The sequence below is a fragment of the Mixophyes fleayi genome, chromosome 2, assembly GCF_038048845.1.
Source record: "Mixophyes fleayi isolate aMixFle1 chromosome 2, aMixFle1.hap1, whole genome shotgun sequence".
NCBI classification, from domain to species: Eukaryota; Metazoa; Chordata; class Amphibia; order Anura; family Limnodynastidae; genus Mixophyes; species Mixophyes fleayi.
Genome location: NC_134403.1, coordinates 48,794,829 through 48,816,505, shown reverse-complemented (window position 1 = coordinate 48,816,505; position 21,677 = coordinate 48,794,829). Strand labels below are relative to the sequence as shown.

Here is a 21,677-nt window from a genome sequence, read left to right as displayed (position 1 = left end):
GCTTATGTAATGACAGTTGGAAACTGCAGGCAGAGTTGCTGGTTATTGCATCTGGCTACTACGTAAAGCTTAGTTCACGTGTAGATTTAATAGACAGGTCCAAAGGGCTCATTCCATAACCTGCTTTAATATATCTGATTTAAGTCCATGGAGTGCCGTATACTCTAATACTTCAGTTACTGTAAAAAGTAATGTATTATCTCTATCGTTTTTCCACTTGTCTGAGGGATCCAGAGTTGACTTGTGAGGACGACGAGGTTGGCAGAGGCGGTGAAAGCACCAAGTCCCTGGTGGGCTGTGTGTTTCCCATACATTGAGCCTCCTCCTTTATAACATCTCCAGAAGATACCACAGAGTCTTGTTCTGGATCGCTTCCTCGCCCTCTCTTCTTGTCTTCTTCCTTCTTCCACTTCATCCTGCGGTTCTGGAACCATATCTTTATGTGTCTTTCGGTCAGGTTCAACATGACGGCCAGCTCCACTCTTCTAGGTCTGGAGATGTACTTGTTAAAGAGGAATTCCTTTTCCAGCTCCAGGAGCTGAGCTCTTGTGTAAGCCGTCCTTGTCCTCTTATTCTCTTCTTGTTCCATCATGAATGAGCCACCTACAATGATAAAATGCAGAAGATGTCAGATACACAGTAATATGTGATTGGACAATGTTTCTGTACAATAATTTGGAAGTGACCTTCTAGTTAATTCATGCATTTTACACTACAATTCATCATCATCATCATCATCATCATCATCATTTATTTATTTATATATATAGCGCCACTAATTCCGCAGCGCTGTACATAGCTCACTCACATCTATCCCTGCACCATTGGAGCTTACAATCTAAATTCTCTAGCATATACACACAGACTCTTTGGGAAGCCTACAGTTATCTCTAAAACACTAGTGAAACGCGTATCAAAAGCATTTGCATTTCATATGTGTTCTTACTTGCTTTTTCACTTGCATTAAAGCAAAAACGGCAGTGGGTATGTGGTCTATCTAATGTTCCACCATAATCCTTCACCCTAGACTGGCATTATCGACCATTCCCGAGATTGCAGCCTATCAAGTCACTAGAAACCAGTGACATCATCGAGGCAAGAAGTGCCTCATGCCTCAGTGGGGCCTCTGGTTCCTAGTGGTGTTATTAGCTCCTAGTAAATGGATAGGTGCATTCTCTTGAACATTGGTCCTGGGCACAAAATAGCTGACTTTTCTGTGTGTACGGTGACTGGTAGACTTTAAAAAGTAATTTGTACTGATTGCTTAGACTATTTATTCTGTTTTTTTGGCTATGTCTTTAAACTTCTGTTTTGTTAGTAATACTATTCTCTGATTGGATACCTGGCGGTCACATAAATGCCTGACATATTGGTATTCTCAAGTGCCGCTCCATTGGGCTATACATACTGACACATGTTTCAATTCATCTGATTGGACATTTTAACATCACATGACCGCACCTTTTGCATCCGTCTGATTGGTTACATTCAAATCACATGACTGCCTCTTCTTGTGTATAAATACTGCTGAACATGGGATGTGATTACTTGCCTCTGATGAAACAGCCTATCACATCTGAGAAACGCGTCAGGTGACTTCTTACTTGCCTATTTTCAAATTTATCACAGACTCAAAACCCCGGGGCTTGTTTAGTGCTTATAGTGCTTATGGTGATTATCAACCTAAGGACCTCCATCTCCTCTAAATCTCCTAAAGCACCAGACAGCACATGAAGGAAAAGTAACTTTTCCATCTTCTCTAGACCGTTGCTGTGAATGACTCCCATACTCTGTAAGGGCTCTATACACACAGCTTATGTCTCCAACGGACTGATATGACTCCTTGTCCCATGAGTCCTATTTATCCTCCTCTCACATTTGGAGATATTGTTTGAGGAATTTTCATCTAACAATAAGCTACATCGGATGGACTTTACACCACCATATTTATTTGTCTGTGATGTTTTAAGCGTTATTATATCAGTATTTTGAGCTTTTTCCAATATTCAATTTTTAATTTTTATCTTGTTTTTCTATATCGATATTTTAATTAAAAAAAACTTGTATTTAACTATATCAGGTTCCAACGCTCCATCAGCGCTTTGTGTACTTGTTAGCTCCTGTGGGTTCAGATCCCCTATTGGTTAGGCTTGCGGTCCAGGGGCCTGATTCATTAAGGATCTTAAATTAAGAAGTTTCTTATTTCAGTCTCCTGGACAAAACCATGTTACAATGCAAGGGGTGCAAATTAGTTTTCTGTTTTGCACATAAGTTAAAAACTGCCTGTTTTTTCATGTAGCACACAAATATCAGCCTTAAATTTCAGTGTACAAATAAGCTATCAAGTATTTGTGTGTTGGGAGGTTTGCATTCTACAGGGACGGGTGGTAAGAGATGGAGCAAAAGGGATAAAATGGAGATGGTGGGCAGAGGTAGAGGAGGTGATGGACAAGAGGTGGCAGGATAGGCGAGCATGAAAAGGTGAGTTTTGAGGGAGAGTTTGAAGGATTGTAGAATGGGGAAGAGGTGTATGAGGTGGGGTAGGGAGTTTGAATGGTGGGAGGCAGAATGGCAGAAGTCTTGGGGGCGGAAGTGGGAGAAGTTAATGAGAGGTGAAGAGAAGCGTAGGTTAGAGGCAAGGCAGGGATGGTGGGTGGGGATGTACCTCAAAACAAGGTCAGAGATGAATGGGGGACATGTGTTGGTGAGATCTTTGTAAGCGATGTTGAGGAGCTTGAACTGGATAGAATAAGACTTTCAATAGTTGCGGGTGTGGCCTAAAAACAAGAGATACTTGCCAACACTCCAAAAAAGAAATTAGGGCCAAATTAGGCTTCTCCCCTGGTCCTTCCAAACCCTTTCCATATATGCCTAAAACACACCCTTTTGTGGATATGCTGCACCCCTTTTCCAGTAAACCATGCCCATTTTGGTCAACAAAAATCAGGACTGTTGGCAGTCAAGATTTTATAAGACACATCCTTGGCTTTAGCATAAAAACTGCAGTCTTCTTTCTTCTTACTATTTACTAACTTAGTAAAATTATGACAAAAAAATGCAGCTCATTCGCGGGCAATCATAGGGTACTACACCCTCAAATAAGACCACTTGTCCTGATAATAAAACTATTCTAATGTTTTCTTGTGTTATTGCATTTGTAATGGGTTTTAATCTTAGAGTTGTTTGCCAAGATAACTTAACATGCAAATGTGGTGGTTTGTGAAATGTTAGAAATCTGTTTGAACAATGGGTGGTTCTGGGTGATCTTCACCAAGCTCAGCACAAGCAAGATTACTTTATCATCTTGGCATTTAAATCTTAGCTGTCAACTCTCCCATAATGCCCAGGAGACTCCCAGACTCTTGAGAGAACAGATAGTTTTCCCAAAAAATCACTTACTGTTCACAAGGTGGGTGAGAACATGATGTGAAGCCCTGCCCACCTCGAGAAACGTAGAACATCAGGGTTTACTGAGGTGGGTGGTGCTTGATGATGTGTTGCCCCACCCACCTGATTATGCAATCTGTATAATCAAGCCTCACCCACCTCCTCTTTCCCTATCTCACTTCTGCCTCTCCTGGAAGTGAGTTAAGAAAAGAGGACAACATTGCTTTAAGTGGTATAATCCAGGGTGTTCAAAGTGAAGACATATATACAGATACTTGTGCTGCTGAAAATGTGCTAGCAAATGACAAACAGGTAACATTCACAAGACAAAGACTATTTGTCACCTTATGTTTATTTTAAATAATGCAATGAGGGTGAAAAAAACATTAGTTATGAGTACTTTAGCAATGAGTATGTTGAATCTAGTCAGGTAAAATATATACACCCAGATAGTGCTCAAAAAGGGGGAATAACCCCATCTCAGACAGCAAACTACAAGGCAGGGATGTGCAAGTTTAGTAACAGGTCTTTATGCTCATCAGTTTGCAATTGTCTTCATATTTCTTTGTGGCTCACTCTAGGTACACACTGAAGAATTTTCCGACCGATGTGTTATCTCAATCGATTGTACTTACGACTGAATTTTGTTTGATTCTGTGACTCTGAGACTAAACTTTCTGTCTCAGAATGAACAAATTATTTATTCCTTCTACAGCACTCTCTAGATTTATTCACCAGGCATTCATTGCTTGCAGCGGCTGAAAAGAACACAACTGCATGGTCAGTCAGTGGTTGGACGGAAAATATTAAACAGTACAATCAACCAAATGAGCGGACAATTGACACTTTGGAACAACTTTTGACCATCATGTCGCTGTACACACTGAACTAAGTTCCAACCGAACGGTCGTATATCGTCAGATTTGCCCAATTATTGGACAAAAACGCTCCAGTGTGTACCTGGCCTTAACACCAGAAAGCACCATAAATCCAGTCCAAAGAAATTTCCAACTATTCTCTATTAATACTTTCATCCTAAGGTCACTACTTGCTCACAATATCATGTTTGGGTTTACTGCCATGTTACTCCCTACATCTGTCTAGAGCTGGAACACTGTGAATCAATTATCCCTTAAATTAGTCATAGGAAACTCCACAGATCTCCTCCATTCAACTCCTTCCGTAGACATTTTTACTTTGAGACCAATTACAGCAGTGAAAAAATTATTATTAAAGGACAAACGTATGTTAAATTAAAACCATTATTTCCTGACCCCTAATCAGTGCTATCCTAGATATGTACTGTACCTAGGGGTTTATTTACTGAACTACGGGTTTCAAAAAGTGGAGATGTTGCCTATAGCAACCAATCAGATTCTAGCTGTCATTTATTTAGCACATTCTACAAAAATGATAGCTAGAATCTGATCCATTTTTTCAGACCTACAGTTTAATAAATATACCCCATAGTCATGTGAAGTCACTATATTATGTCTGTGCCACCAGAGGGAGCACTTGCAGCACCACCCCATCCCAAAACCATTAATCCTGTTCCTCCACAGGTCACCATGCTCCTCAAGCTCTGCAGGAGACTATAACATAATTCACTGGTGATTGCTTTGTAGTCACAGCGTGGCTACTAACAGTACAACTAGCGGTACCAGGGAGGGAAGGACGCCCAGGAAACACAGAGGAGACACATTGTGCACCCTCCTGCAGGGACTCTTAGAGGGATTAGAGAAAGTTTCTAGTGAACTCACTTATTAAATATTGGTCCAGTTCCCAATATTGATGCCTCCGCCGTGTGTAGGCGATAAGTACACATTAGTGCCCTAGAAAAGTTTTGGGCCGTGACACAAGAATTCTTAGCTGTGTCATTGATCATATTTATCGAATCGATTCTAGAACCTTGTACTATTCCAATTTAGTTCTTTATGGTGTCCAGCAAAACTTGCGTAATCTAATTATTAGTGTTAATCAATATATTCTAAAGTGTAATTACTGCTCACCAAATGCAATAAACACATTAATGTTGCAATAAATCCTTGCCAACTCTGACATATATTTGACTATATTTTTCAATCTATATTAGTAAAAATAGCAAAGTTCGCTTAGTATCTGGAAACGCTCTTATCTACTGTTGCCAGTCTGCCTTTGCTTACAGATGTTTTCAATTCCTCTGAATGAAAAACAATTAATCAATGCACAGATTACCTTATCTATGGCATGCCACCCAACATAGAGACATGCAGAATCTAAACAAAATAATTCCTACCCCTGATCCACCCTAACCCCGCCCCCGGTCCACCCTAACCCCCGCCTTAATCTCCCCAAAATGGCAACTTTGGATGAATCAACGTAAGCTTTTGAGATGCACGATTCCGGCCTGTTCCGCTAAAATCGGGACAGTTGGGGGGGCATGCTATGGCCATGTTCTGCTTGTAGCCCTACTCCTCCATCATGTCACTTTTACTGTATGTCAAATATTGTACTTTATTGCATTTTAAACACTTTTCAGTAAATGTTAACTTCTAAAGTCCAGAGAATACAATTAGTGGATAAGAATTGCATCTAAAATGCAGGAAAATGGGAACTGAGCAGTTGATCAATGCTGAAAAGCAGGGACAATTCTACAATTCTACAATTCCAGGATAAAAATTCCAGAATAACAATTTATAACCTGGGAATGTCCATGGAATTCGGTGGTCAGTAGACAACTATGCATTAGTAAACATCTGCATGTTATTATCTTTTATTTATATAGCACTAAAACTATAAACCAGAGAATTTTATTTGTAAAACATTTTCATAGCCACAAAATAATTAGATGTACATCCTCCGTAACTCACGTAACCCTTAAGTCGGGGTTGTCCAACCCGCGGCCCGCGGGCCGCATGCGGCCCAGCCAGCCTGTAAATGTGGCCCAGTGGTTGTGGCAAGGGGGCAGTGCTGTTAATAAAAAAAATATCCTGCAAAAAAAAAAAAAAGAAAATACTTACCTTGCGGTCACGTCTGCTGGTGCTCCGGCTCCCTCCCTGGTCTCCTCCTCTGTGCGGCGCTCGCAGTTAATGTTGGCGGTGACGTCATCACACCCGACATCCATTGCATAGTGCAGCACAGAGGAGTCACCCGCGCGAACTATCAGCAGCAGTGAAAGATTATCCAGTATCTTATTGTTGTTACTCTGAATTTGGACTTTCTGCACCATGCAATTATGAACTAGCTGTGTTCTCTGTATGTATCTAATATAAATATTAAGAGAATTGTATTTTTAATATTTTAAACCATTTTAAATGTGCAGTGCTGAGTAGGGTGAAATTATCACCCACTGTTACCCTCATCGGAGGCTGCTACATGAGCCATTTTTCCCGCCACCCTATCTTAAAATCTCTGTAGATTTCTATTAGTCCTCCTGATACTACCTATATCGGTGACCATTTTAAACTGGTCAATAAAAAAAATGATTCCTGGGTGCAGAAAGAGAGGAAAAAAAAGTTTTTGGCATTTAATTCCCCAAACCCCAGATGCAGGTAAGTTAAATTGCAGCTGGTAATGGGACTACTGCTTTAATCATGATTCTGCAACAGGTTTCCTAACTCTTACTAACTTCATTTCCAAGTAAGTTTAATATGTTAACTATGTTTTCTATGTTTTTTTGGATGATCAGCTATCGTTAGTGTTAGTGTATTTTATGTGCGGCCCAAACCAACTCGTCGTCTTCCAATGTGGCCCAGGGAATCTAAAAGGTTGGACACCCCTGCCTTATATGATCGTTCAGCTCATCATATGTGTGAATATAGTACATTAGGGGGATAAGAGAAGATTTGCTTGGAATGTAAAGTAGAGATTGTATTCTGGACTGATACATATTTTCCTTTCTTCAGTGATTGATTTAGATGTGCTTAATATATCTGAATCTGGAGTTTGTTCTAAAGTGTTTTAACAGGTGTCTTAAATGTCACTATCCTCATGGTTTGATTCACATGTGTAGAATATGTCGAAATCTAGTTATTATGTTTAAAATACAAACTAGAGTTTGTTACAAATTAGTTTCAAAGTGTTTCGAACTAACAGGTTTTTTATTCACCATTTCTTTGAAATATCTGGACTTGCACACAAACTAGCAGTGTTGAGACATTACGTTCTAGTTAATGTGCACTGGTTATATTCAGCTATTTGTTTTGTGATTATATGTTGATGGAATCACCTGTGAGTCTGAAGCCAGTTGAATAAGCGGCATAATTTGGGAGCACTTGAAAAAGCTATACTCTTTTCTTTGCATTTAAAGCCATACTTGCCAACATTTCTTTGGTCCCCAACGGGATATCCCAGAGCAGAGGTGAATGGCAACTGTGGAGGGGAACGTGGTGGCATGAATTGTGTCACTTTGGCCCGCCCCTGCGATGCAAAGCGCAACAAATCGCATCATGAAGGCCACCATCTTGCCCACTTCACTAAGAAGTGACCAGAATGCGGGAGAATGGTCTACTGACACGGAAGTCTGGGAGAACTCTGGAGTCTCCCTAAAATCCAGAGACAGTGGGCAAGTGTACTTTAAGAGTGAATTGATTGGAAAGCAAACATTACTGTGATTGTGTGGAATATATATAACGCACACTAGATTTCCTGTAGGCAATCCTGATGAGGACACTGCAGCAAGCCATTTTTAATGACCTCGAACAGAAAATGACTGATAGCAGAGAACGATAGCGTCCTGTTGGGTGCACAGCCATGTCAGAGGGAGAAGGGAGGGTTCTAATCACAGGGGTACAACTAAATGAGAAACACATCACATGAGACCTCTGGGCACAGACTGATCAGTCTAGAGCTCCAGTATTACACCTTAATACCTACCTTGAGATCTAAATTTGTATCTGCACCCAAGAAAGAACATATGCGGCCTGATTCATTAAGGATCTTAACTTAAGAAACTTCTTATTTCAGTCTCCTGGACAAAACCATGTTACAATGCAAGGGGTGCAAATTAGTTTTCTGTTTTGCACATAAGTTAAATACTGTCTGTTTTTTCATGTAGCACACAAATACTTGATAGCTTATTTGTACACTGAAATTTCTGAAGATAGGATGCCACTTTGCAAAAAGACGGTTAGTGAAATGTCATCCCTGCTGGATATTCCAAGGTCAACTGTAAGTGATATTATTGGAGAGTGGAAGCGTTTAGGAACAATAGCAACTCAGCCACGAAGCATAAGACCTCTTAAAATCACTGAGTGGGGTCAGCAACTGCTAAGGCGCATGGCACGTAAAAGTCTCCATGTCATCCGACCTAACTCTTACACTTGTAAGAAAAGAGTGATATACAGGTCGCAATTGATTATGATGTCAAAACAAGATGCCGTTCTTACTGGTGATCGGGATTTGTTAGGAGACTGTTGGGGACTTCTTCTGTCATTCTTAAGGTCAGTCATATTTTATTATCAGTTGCCCAAGTCACTTTCTTTTTTTGGGGGTCGTCGTCCTGCATGTCGTTGACACCACCTACGTCCTTTCATAACCCACCCATCATTACAGTCCCTGTTGGTGCAATGGTCAAGCATCTGAATAGTTTTGTCCATATAGTGTACAAGTTAACCCGTGCATGATACTCATGCATTCTAGTCATGCATTTGGGCCATAGCCCAGGCCTCCTTTCGGGGAAGAGCGTTACTTCCCGACGCCAGCGCCCTTTTTTAACGTGGTTTTGTCCACATGTCACCACCTCATCATTTTTCTCCATCACCTCATCCTTCATCTTTATCGCCACATCTATCCAGATGTCTATCCAGACACAGGGATCTCTCTCAGCGGTCCTGAGTATCACACTCCTCTCACTCTGTCACCCCCGGCAACCACCAACCACTCCCCACTGTCACCCCCGGCAACCACCAACCACTCCCAACTGTCACTTCTTCAAGAAATATATACATATTTTTTTAAAATCTTTATAAACACTTTTAACAATTAACAAATTAAATTAACAAATTAAAAACATCTTAGTATACCAAATTTTAGCCCTTTCTGAGTTTTTTTTCCCACACACACTAAGAATTTAGTAGGTCAGTGTATAACTCCGCCCAGCAGGTGGCGCTGCAGCTTGTTTTTTTTTTTTTCACACACAGACACACGCCACTAGGCTTTTATATAGTAGATATGTAGTTGATGCTACACATATATACACACATAACATGCATTCTGATAATAATTAAAACAATTAAAACACAACTTTTCTCTTTATTTTTAGGAGTATGACACTAAAACTCCACATTCTTTTTAATTGACAATAAGTTGTTTCTAAGCTATTTAATTATGAGCTGGATATGTCAGTCAACATAAGTGAGTTTGAAAGGATACTTGAGGGGTCATAAAACAGAATAAGACTGAACTTGCTCCTTGATCTCATTCTTTTCTCAGAGCAGACAAGTTCCGTATCATGTGACCTCCGCTGCACAGCGCAGCACCAACAGCTCATCTGAGGTCAGAGAATGACAGGCGCGCAGTTTGCACCATGTGACCTGACTGCTTCCTGTGAGGAATGGAACTGCACAATGCTTGCTTACTTCACTAAAGTATTGTAAGGAACTTTTAGGCAGAACCTGTCATGCACCAGTGTACTTCAATGTTGTTATCTATTTTCGGTTCCACCTATCCCTATAAGAACAGATATAATGTCACAACTTACCCGTCCTCGCTTCAGCGCTGTCTTGTGGCGCCGCTGCCCGGCACTCTGGGTGGCGGCTCACGTGATGGCAGCCTGGGGTGGGTTTTTCAAACTTTGGTTTGACTTACCAGCCTTCGCTCCAGCGCGTCTCTCTGTACCGCTGCTCGGCACTTCCGGGTGATGGCTCATGTGACTACAGTCTGGGGTGGGAGTTTCAAACCTGCTAGGGTATTTAATCTGCGCTCTGACACTTGCTCGGTGTCGCAGCAACGTTGTTGCCAGCTTCTGACCTCAGGTTGTGATTCCTGTGTCTAGCCAGCTTGTTCCTTTGGGAAACCCTCCTGTGTCCCGAACCTCTGCCTGATTGGCCATGCTTCTAATTACTCTCCAGTGTACCGAACCTCTGCCTGATTGACCCCATTTCTGATTATCTCTCCTGTGTACCGAACCTCGGCCTGCTGACCGCGCTTCTGCTTACTCTCCTATACACCTTGCTACCAGCTATCTCCGCTGTACTACTCCCTGTCGCACCCTAGAGGACTGCGACCTGCGGGTTCCCGGCAGCAAGGTCCATCCTGCCTTGCGGAAGTTCTTATTGAATACCGGGGAATCCGTTAGACTTCGCACCTCTAGGTCTGCCAGCGTCAATCAGGGTTAGTACTAAGGTCCTCTGCTTCTGGATCATAACAATCCTCTATCATGGGGCAAATTAACAACAACAAGCGCAACAGGTAGATGGATGGAAAACTCTCTTCTAGCCTTACACTTAACTTTCAAAAGCTCATGCACAATCTGTTCACCCAGAAGTCACATTGAATTGTTTGTCTTGTTTGCTATAACCTTTATCGCTGCCATCCTCAAAAAACCCAATCTCGATCCTACCTCAATTGCTAACTACCGCCCCATTTCATTTCTCCCCTATGCCTTTAAATGACTTGAGCGGATTGTCTGCAACCACCTCCCAGACACCTCTCAGACAATTCCCTACTTGATCCTCTCCAATCCGGTTTCCTCCCCCTCCACTCCACTAAAGTTGCCCTGGCCAAAGTTACTAGTGAACTTCTATCAGCTAAATCCAGGGATCACTTCTCCCTACTCGTCCTCCTGGACCTCTCCATGGCCTTTGACATTGTGGACCACCCCCTCCTGTTGCAAACCCTTCTCTCTCTCTGCCTCTCTGGCTCTGTCCTCGTCTGGTTCATCTCATACCTCACTAACCATTTCTTCTCCGTATCCAGTCTGGTTCCCCCACCCCTCCCTGTAGGAGTCCCTCAGGGCTCTGTTCTCTGCCCTCTACTCTTGTCGCTCTATGCTACCTCCCTGGGTGCTCTCATCTCTTCCTTCGGTATCACCTTTATGCTGATGACATTCATCTCTACATCTCGTCTCCTGCTCTTTCCTTCACCCTCCTCTCTCAGTTATCTGACTGCCTCTCCGCCATCTCCTCCTGGATGTCCTCGCGCTTTCTCAAAATTAACATTGCTAAAACTGAACTCATTGTCCTCCCTCCGTCTAGATTCTTATCCCACCTTGACCTCTCCATCACTGTTAACAACGCCACCATCTCCTCTGTTCCCCAACTTTGCTGCCTTGGCGTCATCCTCGACTCTTTCCTCTCTTTTGCCCCCACATTCAATCCCTTGCCCAATCCTGTTGCTTCCAACTATGTAAAATTGCCCTCATCCGGCCCTTCCTCTCTCAGGATGCTACCAAAACTATTATCCATGCACTCATCATCTCCCATCTTGATTAATGTAACCTTCTTTATTACTGCTCCCACCTCGCCTCCCTTCGTTCTATACTCAACGTGGCTGTGAGACTTATCTTGCTTTCACGCTGCTACTCTTCTGCCTCCCCTCTCTGTCTTGCCTTACACTGGCTCCCCTTACCCTACAGAATTCTTCTCAAACTCCTCAGCATCACCTACAAGGCCCTCTCCCACACAACTGCCCCCTATATCCCCTCACCTGACTCCCCTCTGTGCCTGATGTCTGTTTACCCTCCCTTAGTATGTAAGCTGTTATGAGCAGGGCCCTCTTCCCTCCTGTCTCTATACCTACTCTTCTGCCCCAAATTCACTACAATAGCCATTTCTGGAGTTTCAGAAGTCTTGGTATTATTTGTTTATTGTTCTGTACTGTTTCACCCTATATAGTCTACTGTTTGTATTGTGTATGGCATTGCGGAAATCTTGTGGCACATAATAAATAAAGTATAATAATAATAATAATAATAATAATATTTAAATGTCTGCTGATATGTTATTACAGATGGTGTCTCTTTCTGGAATTAAATGTAGATTTAACTTATTACTGAGATGAAAGGTAATATGCGACCCTATCAAAAGTTAAAAGGCCGCACATGTAACCTTTGAAGTGTATCAGGTTCTCCATCATTGATATAATTCCATATGTTCCAGAACATGTGACTTGTCTGTAATGATTTCTCACTGCTAACAAATCAATAGTCTAGCACTTACTGTGTTGCAACAAGTTAGCAAAGAGCTGAAAAGCAGTTAAATCTTAGTGCTGCAAGAAGCTGATTAGTTCCATTGCTCCTGTTTCAATCGGAGGGCAGGAGGCAAATAATCAATGATTGTAAATTGGTTATCCAGTAAATATGAATATGAATAGGCATAAAATAATGAGTGTACATCTCACAAACTGTGTAATATCCTTAAATACACCATGATGTTTTAATTAGGAGGGGGATAATGGGTAGGCAGTAATTAATTATTACATTGTTGAAGCAACTGTGTTGTACACTATATTAACAATGAACATTTCTCATTGGAATTGTCTACACAAGGGTGATCTCAAAGCAAAGTAGTCACACTCCTGCACACAAAAAGATGTGCGTTTTTATCATACATGTCTTTTGTAAATGATCGAGTGTATACATCAATCCTGGACCACCGAAACCGTGTTGATGTTATGGATCTATTACTGTCACTACGTAGAATGGTGTATACCAACCATTGATATTTCTACATATACCCTATGTCTGAAGAATCAAGGTTGAAGGAAAAATGCACAGGTAAGTTTGAAACAATTACAGGGGGGAATTCAATTCCCCCCCGAATTAGCGCGGCGTTAAAGCTGTTACCGTTATTCAATTGGCTGCGTTACTTTTACCAGTTATTACGGTGATAATGTGCTTAATTTCCGTTATTACTGTAATTTTAATCCAGCTTTCTGCTTGCAGCTCAGGGGAACTGCTGTAATAACGGTAATTAAGCACATGATTACTGTAATTACTGGTAAAAGTAACGCGGCCAATTGAATTCCCCCCACAGTGTTGGACTGTTGTATAAAGGACCCAGCAGAGGAAGCAGGGAGCCAAAAAAAACCCCTTGCCACTGGATGGAGCATGGGCAGTCCACAAAGGGGTGTGGCCAAACTGTAGTTGGGCGTGGTCAACCCACAGAGGGTGTGGCTACTACTTAATTACTCCACCCCCCAATCATTTTCCTCATCTTCCTCTCCCTCCATTATACCCCTCTATGTCATGCATATTAGTGTTTGGTTTGGTTCAGCTGTATAGATTCAAAGCACTCTTAGGTCCATTATTACCCATTACCCAATACCCACATGTGTTTGCACTTATGGTTGGGAGCTGCGATATCATATTTTGGATGCTGCATGTTCCACTTACTTACAAGGGAGTCAATGGTGAGTCCACAAGTGCAAGTGTTGGCTAACAAACGTGTGACATGTGGTGTGACTGTCATTTCTTAATGCCAGTGGGTAAGCGATGTCATCATTATTTACAGCACATCATACATGTTAGCATCTTGTGTGTGTTACAATTAGATATATACATTTCTTTTTGAAATTAAGTTACCATTAAGAGCTCATGTTACTGTTTATATAAACTAATTTATTGTAGCAACACATGATGTATAACAACCAGGAAGCATAGAATACATACAAAGGGAGACAATACGTGCTTCCATTTTTATAAACCCTGGGTTTTTTAGCAATTTTAGAAAATTGTGTTAATTTTAAATGAAACAAACTAATTACTAGGTAAGTTACTAAAGCAAGTAACCGTCAACAGCTTGGTGGATCTGAGTTTGGATCCATCCTGTTCAATTACATGTGGAACAGAGATCACCTCTTATATACATCAAATGACCCTGTGATGTCACTGACTCCTCGTTCTTGAGACTCATGAATATTGGTTCAGTCCAAAAAAATGTCTGCCCCCACTCTGTGGATGTAACGAGTATTATTATTGTTAATTTAAATAGCACCAATTATTTTATGCAGAGCTGTTCACAGAATATGTAATCATTCACATGAGTCCCTGTTCCTCTGGAGCCTATTCAGAAGCCAGTTAACCCACCATGTTATGCTTGGAGTGTGGAAGTAAACCCACACAAACACAGGGAGAACAGACAAACTCCCACAAATAGGGACTGTGAGGCAGGAATGCTAACCACTGTGTTATCATAGGTATATCTTTTATATATATAAAAGAAGAAGTTTGTTTGTTTGTTTGTTGGCAAATATCTTCCACAGCTCTCGAGGTAATGCTGCCAAATTTTACATAGTTATTTAGTATCGAAAAAGTAAACAATTGTTAGCCACAGTCAAACAATTGTTAACGGCAACATGTAAACAATTGTTTGACTGCTGGAAGAAAACCTTGCCACAACACCACATAACGACAACGCGACAAAGCAACAAATCTTATTTTCTAAATAGCATTTTTGGTCTAGTTACCAAATGATGTAGTTATATATAAAAACTGCTATATATTACAAATCAAACCAACGCAGCGCCGGGTGACCCTGCTTGTACACTATATTTTCCTTGGAATATATTACATCAACACTAGTAATAACCAATAAAACAGTTGATAAAACACGAGTTACGCAGACTATAAAACAATACATATTTTTATTAATCAACATTTTCGGTTATTTTGTGATGACTAAACAAAGGTAAAATTATCAAATATTGAATACCGAGTTAAATAATCTTTTAATTACACCTATAAATATAATACATAAATTTGCATGTTTCGACCCACATGAAGTGGGTAGAATTCTTTGCTTCAATATAAAATATGTAATTAACTCTTACAATTTGCATCTGCAGTTTACAGGTAATATAAATATTGGCCCAGCGGCACACTGGTGGGCATTGTTTTCTCGCTGCGCTGGGACCTTGGATTACAATCCAATGAGGGTACTATCTGCATGAAGTCTGTATGTTCTCCCTGTGATCGTGGGTTTCCTGAAGACAAAGCAGAAATATACAGCTAGATAACTGGCTGCCCACAATATTGGCCATAGAGGCCCTCTCTGTGCCTGTGGTAAGGAATAGATTGTAAGCTCCAATGGGTCAGGGACTGATGTGAATAATTAAACATTCTCAGATTGTGAAGTGCTGTGTAATAGGTTGGTGTTATGTAAATAAAGGAATATAATGATATCTATACCTCTGATAAGTAAAGTTTGCTCCAAACTTAAAATCTTTGATTTGCCCAAAAAACAAAATATATATTTGTTTAACATTTTAAATTGTATCTGGTATTTTCAAATTAATGTATTTTGCACAGCCCACCAATAAAGACTAAAAAACATGACATATAGTCAAAATATTTCCCAACAATCCACTTTTATTTTTTTAGAAATATTATTGTTAGTGTTTAGTACTAGTAATATTATCTTAAGAGTTATTTATGGATTTGTTATATTCTGTAGAGACTTTTGTCCTCTCTCTCTACACTTGCTAGATATGTTAGCTGTATGGGCTAATAATAATTGTATTCTTATTTTCATTCTATTCCCGGAACCCATCGTATAATGTTTACATGTTCACACTCACCAATTATTGGCTGCCCGGTTTCCACTACAAAATATTATATCTATTTAAAAATTGCAAGTCCTTTAAGTGATCAAATTTTATACAATCTTTCTGTGATGCTTTTAACATACAGAATTGCAGTGGATGCCTATGAAAAACATCCAGCAAATGTAGTAAGAAGATCAACAATATAGAAACTAAACATGCTTGGCATATACACAAGTCTATTCTGAGAATGAGCCATTCTTTAATAAAAAAAAAACAAAACTAGATAGACCTGTTGTTCTTCATCTGCCATTGATATTCTATATTTTTTCTGCCTCTAAATTTTATTTATTGAATAAATGGAATGTTAAATTTTGTTCTAAAATTATATATGGAGAATATTTATTTATTATTTGTCATTTGTGGGCAGCACCGTGGCAGAGTGGGTAAAACTGCTGCCTCACAGCACTGGGATCTGAACAAGGCTCTATCTCTGCGGAGTTTGTACGTTCTCTCCGTGTTTTGGTGGGTTTCTCTGGGTGCTCCCGGCTCCTCCCTTACTCTGGTAGATTAATTGGCTGCTGACAAAAATGGAATAGTGTGTTCGTGTGTGTTAGGGAATTTAGACTGTAAGCTCCAATGGGGCAGGGACTGGGCAATTCAATATTCTCTGTACAGCGCTATGTAATATGATTGGTGCTATACAAATAAACAATAATAATAACTTTGAAAAAGTGGGGATGTTGCCTATAGCAACCAATCAGATTCTAGCTTTCATTAATTTAGTACTTTCCACAAAATGACAGCTAGAATCTGATTGGTTGCTATAGGCAACATCCCCACTTTTTCAAACCCGCAGCTTAGTAAATCTAGCCCTTTATGTGATTTTGTGACCAGTACAAAAACACTTGGCTTAGATCAGAGATCATATGAAATATTATAAATTATGACATCAGACCCGGGAATCAGATGAAAATTCTGCGTGTTGGAAAATCACCTCCATTATTGGGAAATGTGAATTTATGTTTGTGAACTAAAGATACAGCTTCCCAAAATAGAATCAGGAAACAAACGAGTTATCGCAGAAGGTCTATCTCCTACATAAGCTGATGTGCTAATATCCATGTGTAATCTGAATTAATTTTATGCAAATTGGAGGCACTATGGGGGTCATGTACAGTTGGATGCAAAGTGCGTTACGCTGAATATAACGCGCTTCTTACTTCTGCGCATCAAGCACTAGATACGGCTGCGCCCATGTGAAGACTGAGTGGCATCTTGTGTTTAAGACTGCTTGCGACCCCTTACAATTGAAGAGGGGGAATGAGGGGGCGTGTAAGCATAGCCAAAATATTGGGCGTGCTATGTTGACTGTGACCCAGGCATACATGCACCTGTCAGGAGGTGAAAAACGTGGGGGGGCTCGAAAACTGGTGTAAAGTGGTTTGACCTGTCCTGCTCAACAAACCCATGTAGAATGTGGCTGTTATTTAGACGTAAATTGCAGCCAACTCTCTACAAGATGCCCTAAATATAGTTCTAATTATATAGATAGATTTTATATATATATATATATATATATATATATATATATATATATATATATATATATGCCTATATATATATATGCCTATATATATATATATATATATATATATATATATATATACAGTTTATATAATGTACTTCTCACTTCTCAAGCCCATCATTTCTATTTGTTTTTAAAGATTAAATTCAACTCGTGTCCGGGATTTTCCCAGGAGTCCCATGGCTGCTAATACTTTGGAAATAGTTCCCTTTTAAAGGTGTGTGCAAGGTAAGCTTTAACTGGGATACAAAGCATTTAATCATAATAGGACTGGACAGAATTGAAAGACTTCAGCATGAGTTTGTCAACTTAACATATATAGTAAGAACAGCATTATATGTTTGTTAGGTGAGTGCAGAGTACCTGTCTGCGTATATATATATATATATATATATATATATATATATATATATATATATATATATATATACATATATATATATACATACATACATACAGGCATAGTGTTATTGAATCAACTCAATAACACTGAATTAAAATATAATCTGCGAACAATCCCAGGTTCTGAGTACTGTAATGAATCAATATTTAATTAGAATATTAAGTTGTGATGACATTATTATTATTTTAAATATATTTTCATGTCTGAATTGAAGCACAAATTGATTAACTATTATTATTATTATTATTATTATTATTATTATTATTGTTATTGTTTTTTCATATGGCGCCATAAAACTGCAACAGCAGCGTTGAGTGAGGACATAGAGTACAGTACACTACATATAGAGGTCCAACCATTCAAATATCGGGCAAGCAAAGACAAACCACAGGACACATCCTACATTCAAGAAGTATACAGGAAATTACACCAACTAAGTATAATATATAACAGGCAAGGTATATAGCAAACATGAAGCGTAGTACAGAACAGGATGAAAGAGAGAGAGAGGAGACACATCTCACACAGCTTATAAATAGAGCTATCTATCTATCTATCTATCTATCTATCTATCTATCTATCTATCTATCTATCTATCTATCTATCTATCATCACCTCCATTAATTCTGGCTTTAGACATATATTGCATATAAGTTATATATACAGTGCAGAGTTTAATATCTTTATTAACTAAGCTTAAAAAGTATAATTAAATCATAGTGTTAACTAATTTATTTACATTACATTAATTAAATAAATAAAGATGCACTGGATTTTTTTTTTTTACTAAATACATTGAAATATATTTATTAAGAAAATATATTATCCACCTTTTCAAAGCTCATGGAGACCTTTCTTCAAAGTAGTGTTACTTAAGTTAGTCTATATGTAACTAACCACTATGTAATTTACAGAATACCACCTAGTACCCCATGGTTAAATAGAATACACCAATAATGTAATGATGAGAGAGAGAGAAAAAAATAATTAGGTGGTATTGTGAGAGTAACGTTATGAGACCTTACTAATAAATAGAACTGCGACATTTTCCAATTTGTTACATGAAATCGTTCTTGTTGCTTAATTAGAGAAATGCTGGTGTTATTCCACTATACAACTAATGAACTACATAAATTTAGCACCATTTAAACGATCGTAAATGTCATACTACATAATCCCCATGTCTATAATGTATTATAGGTGATTGTCTAGACAGCGAATCACCATTTAATACTAAAACTAAAAGGTGACTTATCAGACAAGGCAGAAGCATGTTTTGTGTGATTGACTATATTTTGTGTGCTTTAATCTATTGTTTTTTTTGCTGCTGTTGTTTTCCAAATCGTGCAATTTGTTTTTTTCGTCGGTTGTAAAAATCTTCGCGTTCATTTTAAACCTGAAATAAATCAATAATAAGAGGAGGCCCCGGAAGTTACTTGTGATTTCTCTTCTATCAATGTGAAAGTACGGAAGTAAACTTGTATCATTCTAATAAAAATACATTTAATGGGAATGCAATTATTATCCAAGTCACCCCCCAGAAATTAGCAAAACATTTAGATTAATGTAAATCGATGCAACCGGTGCTGTGGGCAATTCCCAATATCAATCTGAAGTGTGATCTAATTCATTATATTATTAAATGCTTATGCCAATCAAAATACGTTTTATTCCGCAAATAAGGGGAATTATTGATTGAATTAAATTCTATTATAATTGATATTCTTGTTCAGATTTTACAGTATAGACAGGGGGTGTAGAATTACAGTTATTTAAATTATTAGGTATTAATATATGAACGTGCAGTATGCAGATATTGCTATTTACGATGTATTTATTTTAAGCGTGTTCTCTTCATACATAAGAGAGCATCTAGTTATTTTAAACCACTGCATAAATATGCAGTTTTAATTGAACACCAAAGTGATATCTAGCACACACCACATGTCAGTTGTAATGGGTGGCAAAATATCTTACAATATTCTGGTTGTGATTTTCACGGTTTGCAGGGCAGGGGATAATTCAAATAGGTGCCAGGAATATTACTAGAATATACATTTCCAACAGTCTGTTTGAACAATGTGATTAAAAAATATTTGCTTTACAGGTGTGACAAAAAGTGTATAATGGGTCCAGCGATAACATTGTACAACGAGATAGAGAAATATTGTTCAGTAACTGAACCCTCTGTATGGAGAGAGTCGGGTTCCAAAAGCTGCCAATCACCCAGAACATTTCCTGAAAGTGTAATACTTACTTACAGGGAAAATGACTAATGTGTGTGAGTATTACAGCTAAAGCGAGTATGGTGGATTTAAATCACTATAGAAAGTATCTATGATAATTATATGTGGCCGGTCCTATAGGGATCACCAGTCTCACTGCTCAGTGCATAGGACACCAGTTATACCTGAATCACGATCCTGACCTCTCTCACTGTTCTCTAGATATATGGGGGACCCCTGTCTACATCGGGGGCGCACTCTTGTCATTCCCACCTGTATGTTCATTAAATAGATGGAGACCAGTCCCATGGTCCAGTCAAAAGGGGAATAATATTATCACCTCTCCTACAGTACACAGAGAAATAATGATGGTCACGTATTTCACTACGCAGCTCTTAGCTGTATTAATTCTCTGTATATCAGGATTCATACCTGACAGGGGGAAGTGAATGTCCCCTATCCACTGTTCATCACATAGTGGGATACCTTGCACCCCTGTTGCCCTGTATAGTTTATATAGGGGGACATGGCACTCACCTGTCCACTGTCCTTTCCAGGTATGTGACTTGGTTGATTTCATCCATGGGAAAGGTAAAATGGTTCGGTTGCGCTCATCTAAGAGCCCAGGATCTCTGTCCTCGGGGAAGGGAATTGTTTGCTGCTGAGGGTGAGACATGCCAGGGTGATGGTGATGGTGGTGATGATGGTGGTGGTGAAGATGGGGCACATTTGGGTCTTCTGATATGGGTGGCACCTCGTAGGGCGAGATATCTTGGGGGCTTCCTGGATCCAAACCAATCATTGAGTTGGAGTAGGGAGCCGGCTGCTGTCTTCCCATGTAGAGGCATGCTGGGGGGCTGGGGCTATAGTCCTGCCCCTGACCCCTCTGGAAGGCACAGGGGTCTTTGTAGATCTGAGCTGGGGAATAGTATTGCTCATCCGTGTTCATGGCGGTGAGTGTATCAGGAAAACATAAGGTTCTCGGTGTCACCTCCTCTCTGAAGTTTGCACTGCTGGTTGACAGGTAAGCTTCACCTGAAGGGAATGGCCCGCTGTCCTCAGCTCTACAGTCACATTGGCTGCTGCTGGGGCTCATGTGATTTGGCAATGGGCATCACAAGGGTGTGGCTTAGCCCAGATAAGTGCAGCTGTTTCCCCCTTTCTCAGTGACAATTCCCTATATTTATCCCTCTCACTGTGTATCACACAGGTGAGTCCTGTATAAGAACTGGAAGTGAAATACTTTGGATAACTTTGTGAAAGTGCATCATTATATGAGCTGTATCTTAGAACTGGACTGTGTTCCGCCCTTGTAGCATCCTTCTCTATCCCTGATTTGCTAAACATATCACCATATGGAAGGTGTACAGATAAGACAGAAACATTATCACTGGAACCTCCCTTAGTGGTGTCCTTCACCTTATTGAGATACATGCAGATAAAAACCAATGTAGACATTTCATATCACACTGCAACTGTTTGTCTTGCTTTACTTAAAGCGCATTTCTTTCGTCACTTTTCCTTTCCAACAAAAAAAAAAAAAAAAGTTGCGGATTTGTTTTGCTTCTCCCTTTAGGGAAAAATAGCAGCTGTGTCCTTATTCCCTGCAGTCCCA

The 21,677-nt window shown here is 39.6% G+C and overlaps 1 protein-coding gene across 1 annotated transcript; it reads right to left on the bottom strand.

Annotated features, from left to right (window-relative positions):
* Positions 1-202: 202 nt before the first annotated feature.
* Positions 203-21,011, bottom strand: PDX1 (pancreatic and duodenal homeobox 1). Its single transcript, XM_075197945.1, has 2 exons — positions 20,600-21,011; positions 203-603 (listed from the first exon to the last, which is right to left on the bottom strand). Exons 1-2 carry the CDS (start codon positions 21,009-21,011, stop codon positions 203-205), a joined length of 813 nt encoding a protein of 270 aa, XP_075054046.1.
* Positions 21,012-21,677: the final 666 nt, after the last annotated feature.

Excerpts from the sequence above, each read along its gene's own strand:
- PDX1 (XM_075197945.1), bottom strand. The coding sequence starts at position 21,011 with ATGAACACGGATGAGCAATACTATTCCCCAGCTCAGATCTACAAAGAC. Across the intron at positions 604-20,599 it reads CTGGAAAGGACAGTGGACAG|GTGGCTCATTCATGATGGAA; the intron begins GTGAGTGCCATG and ends TTATCATTGTAG.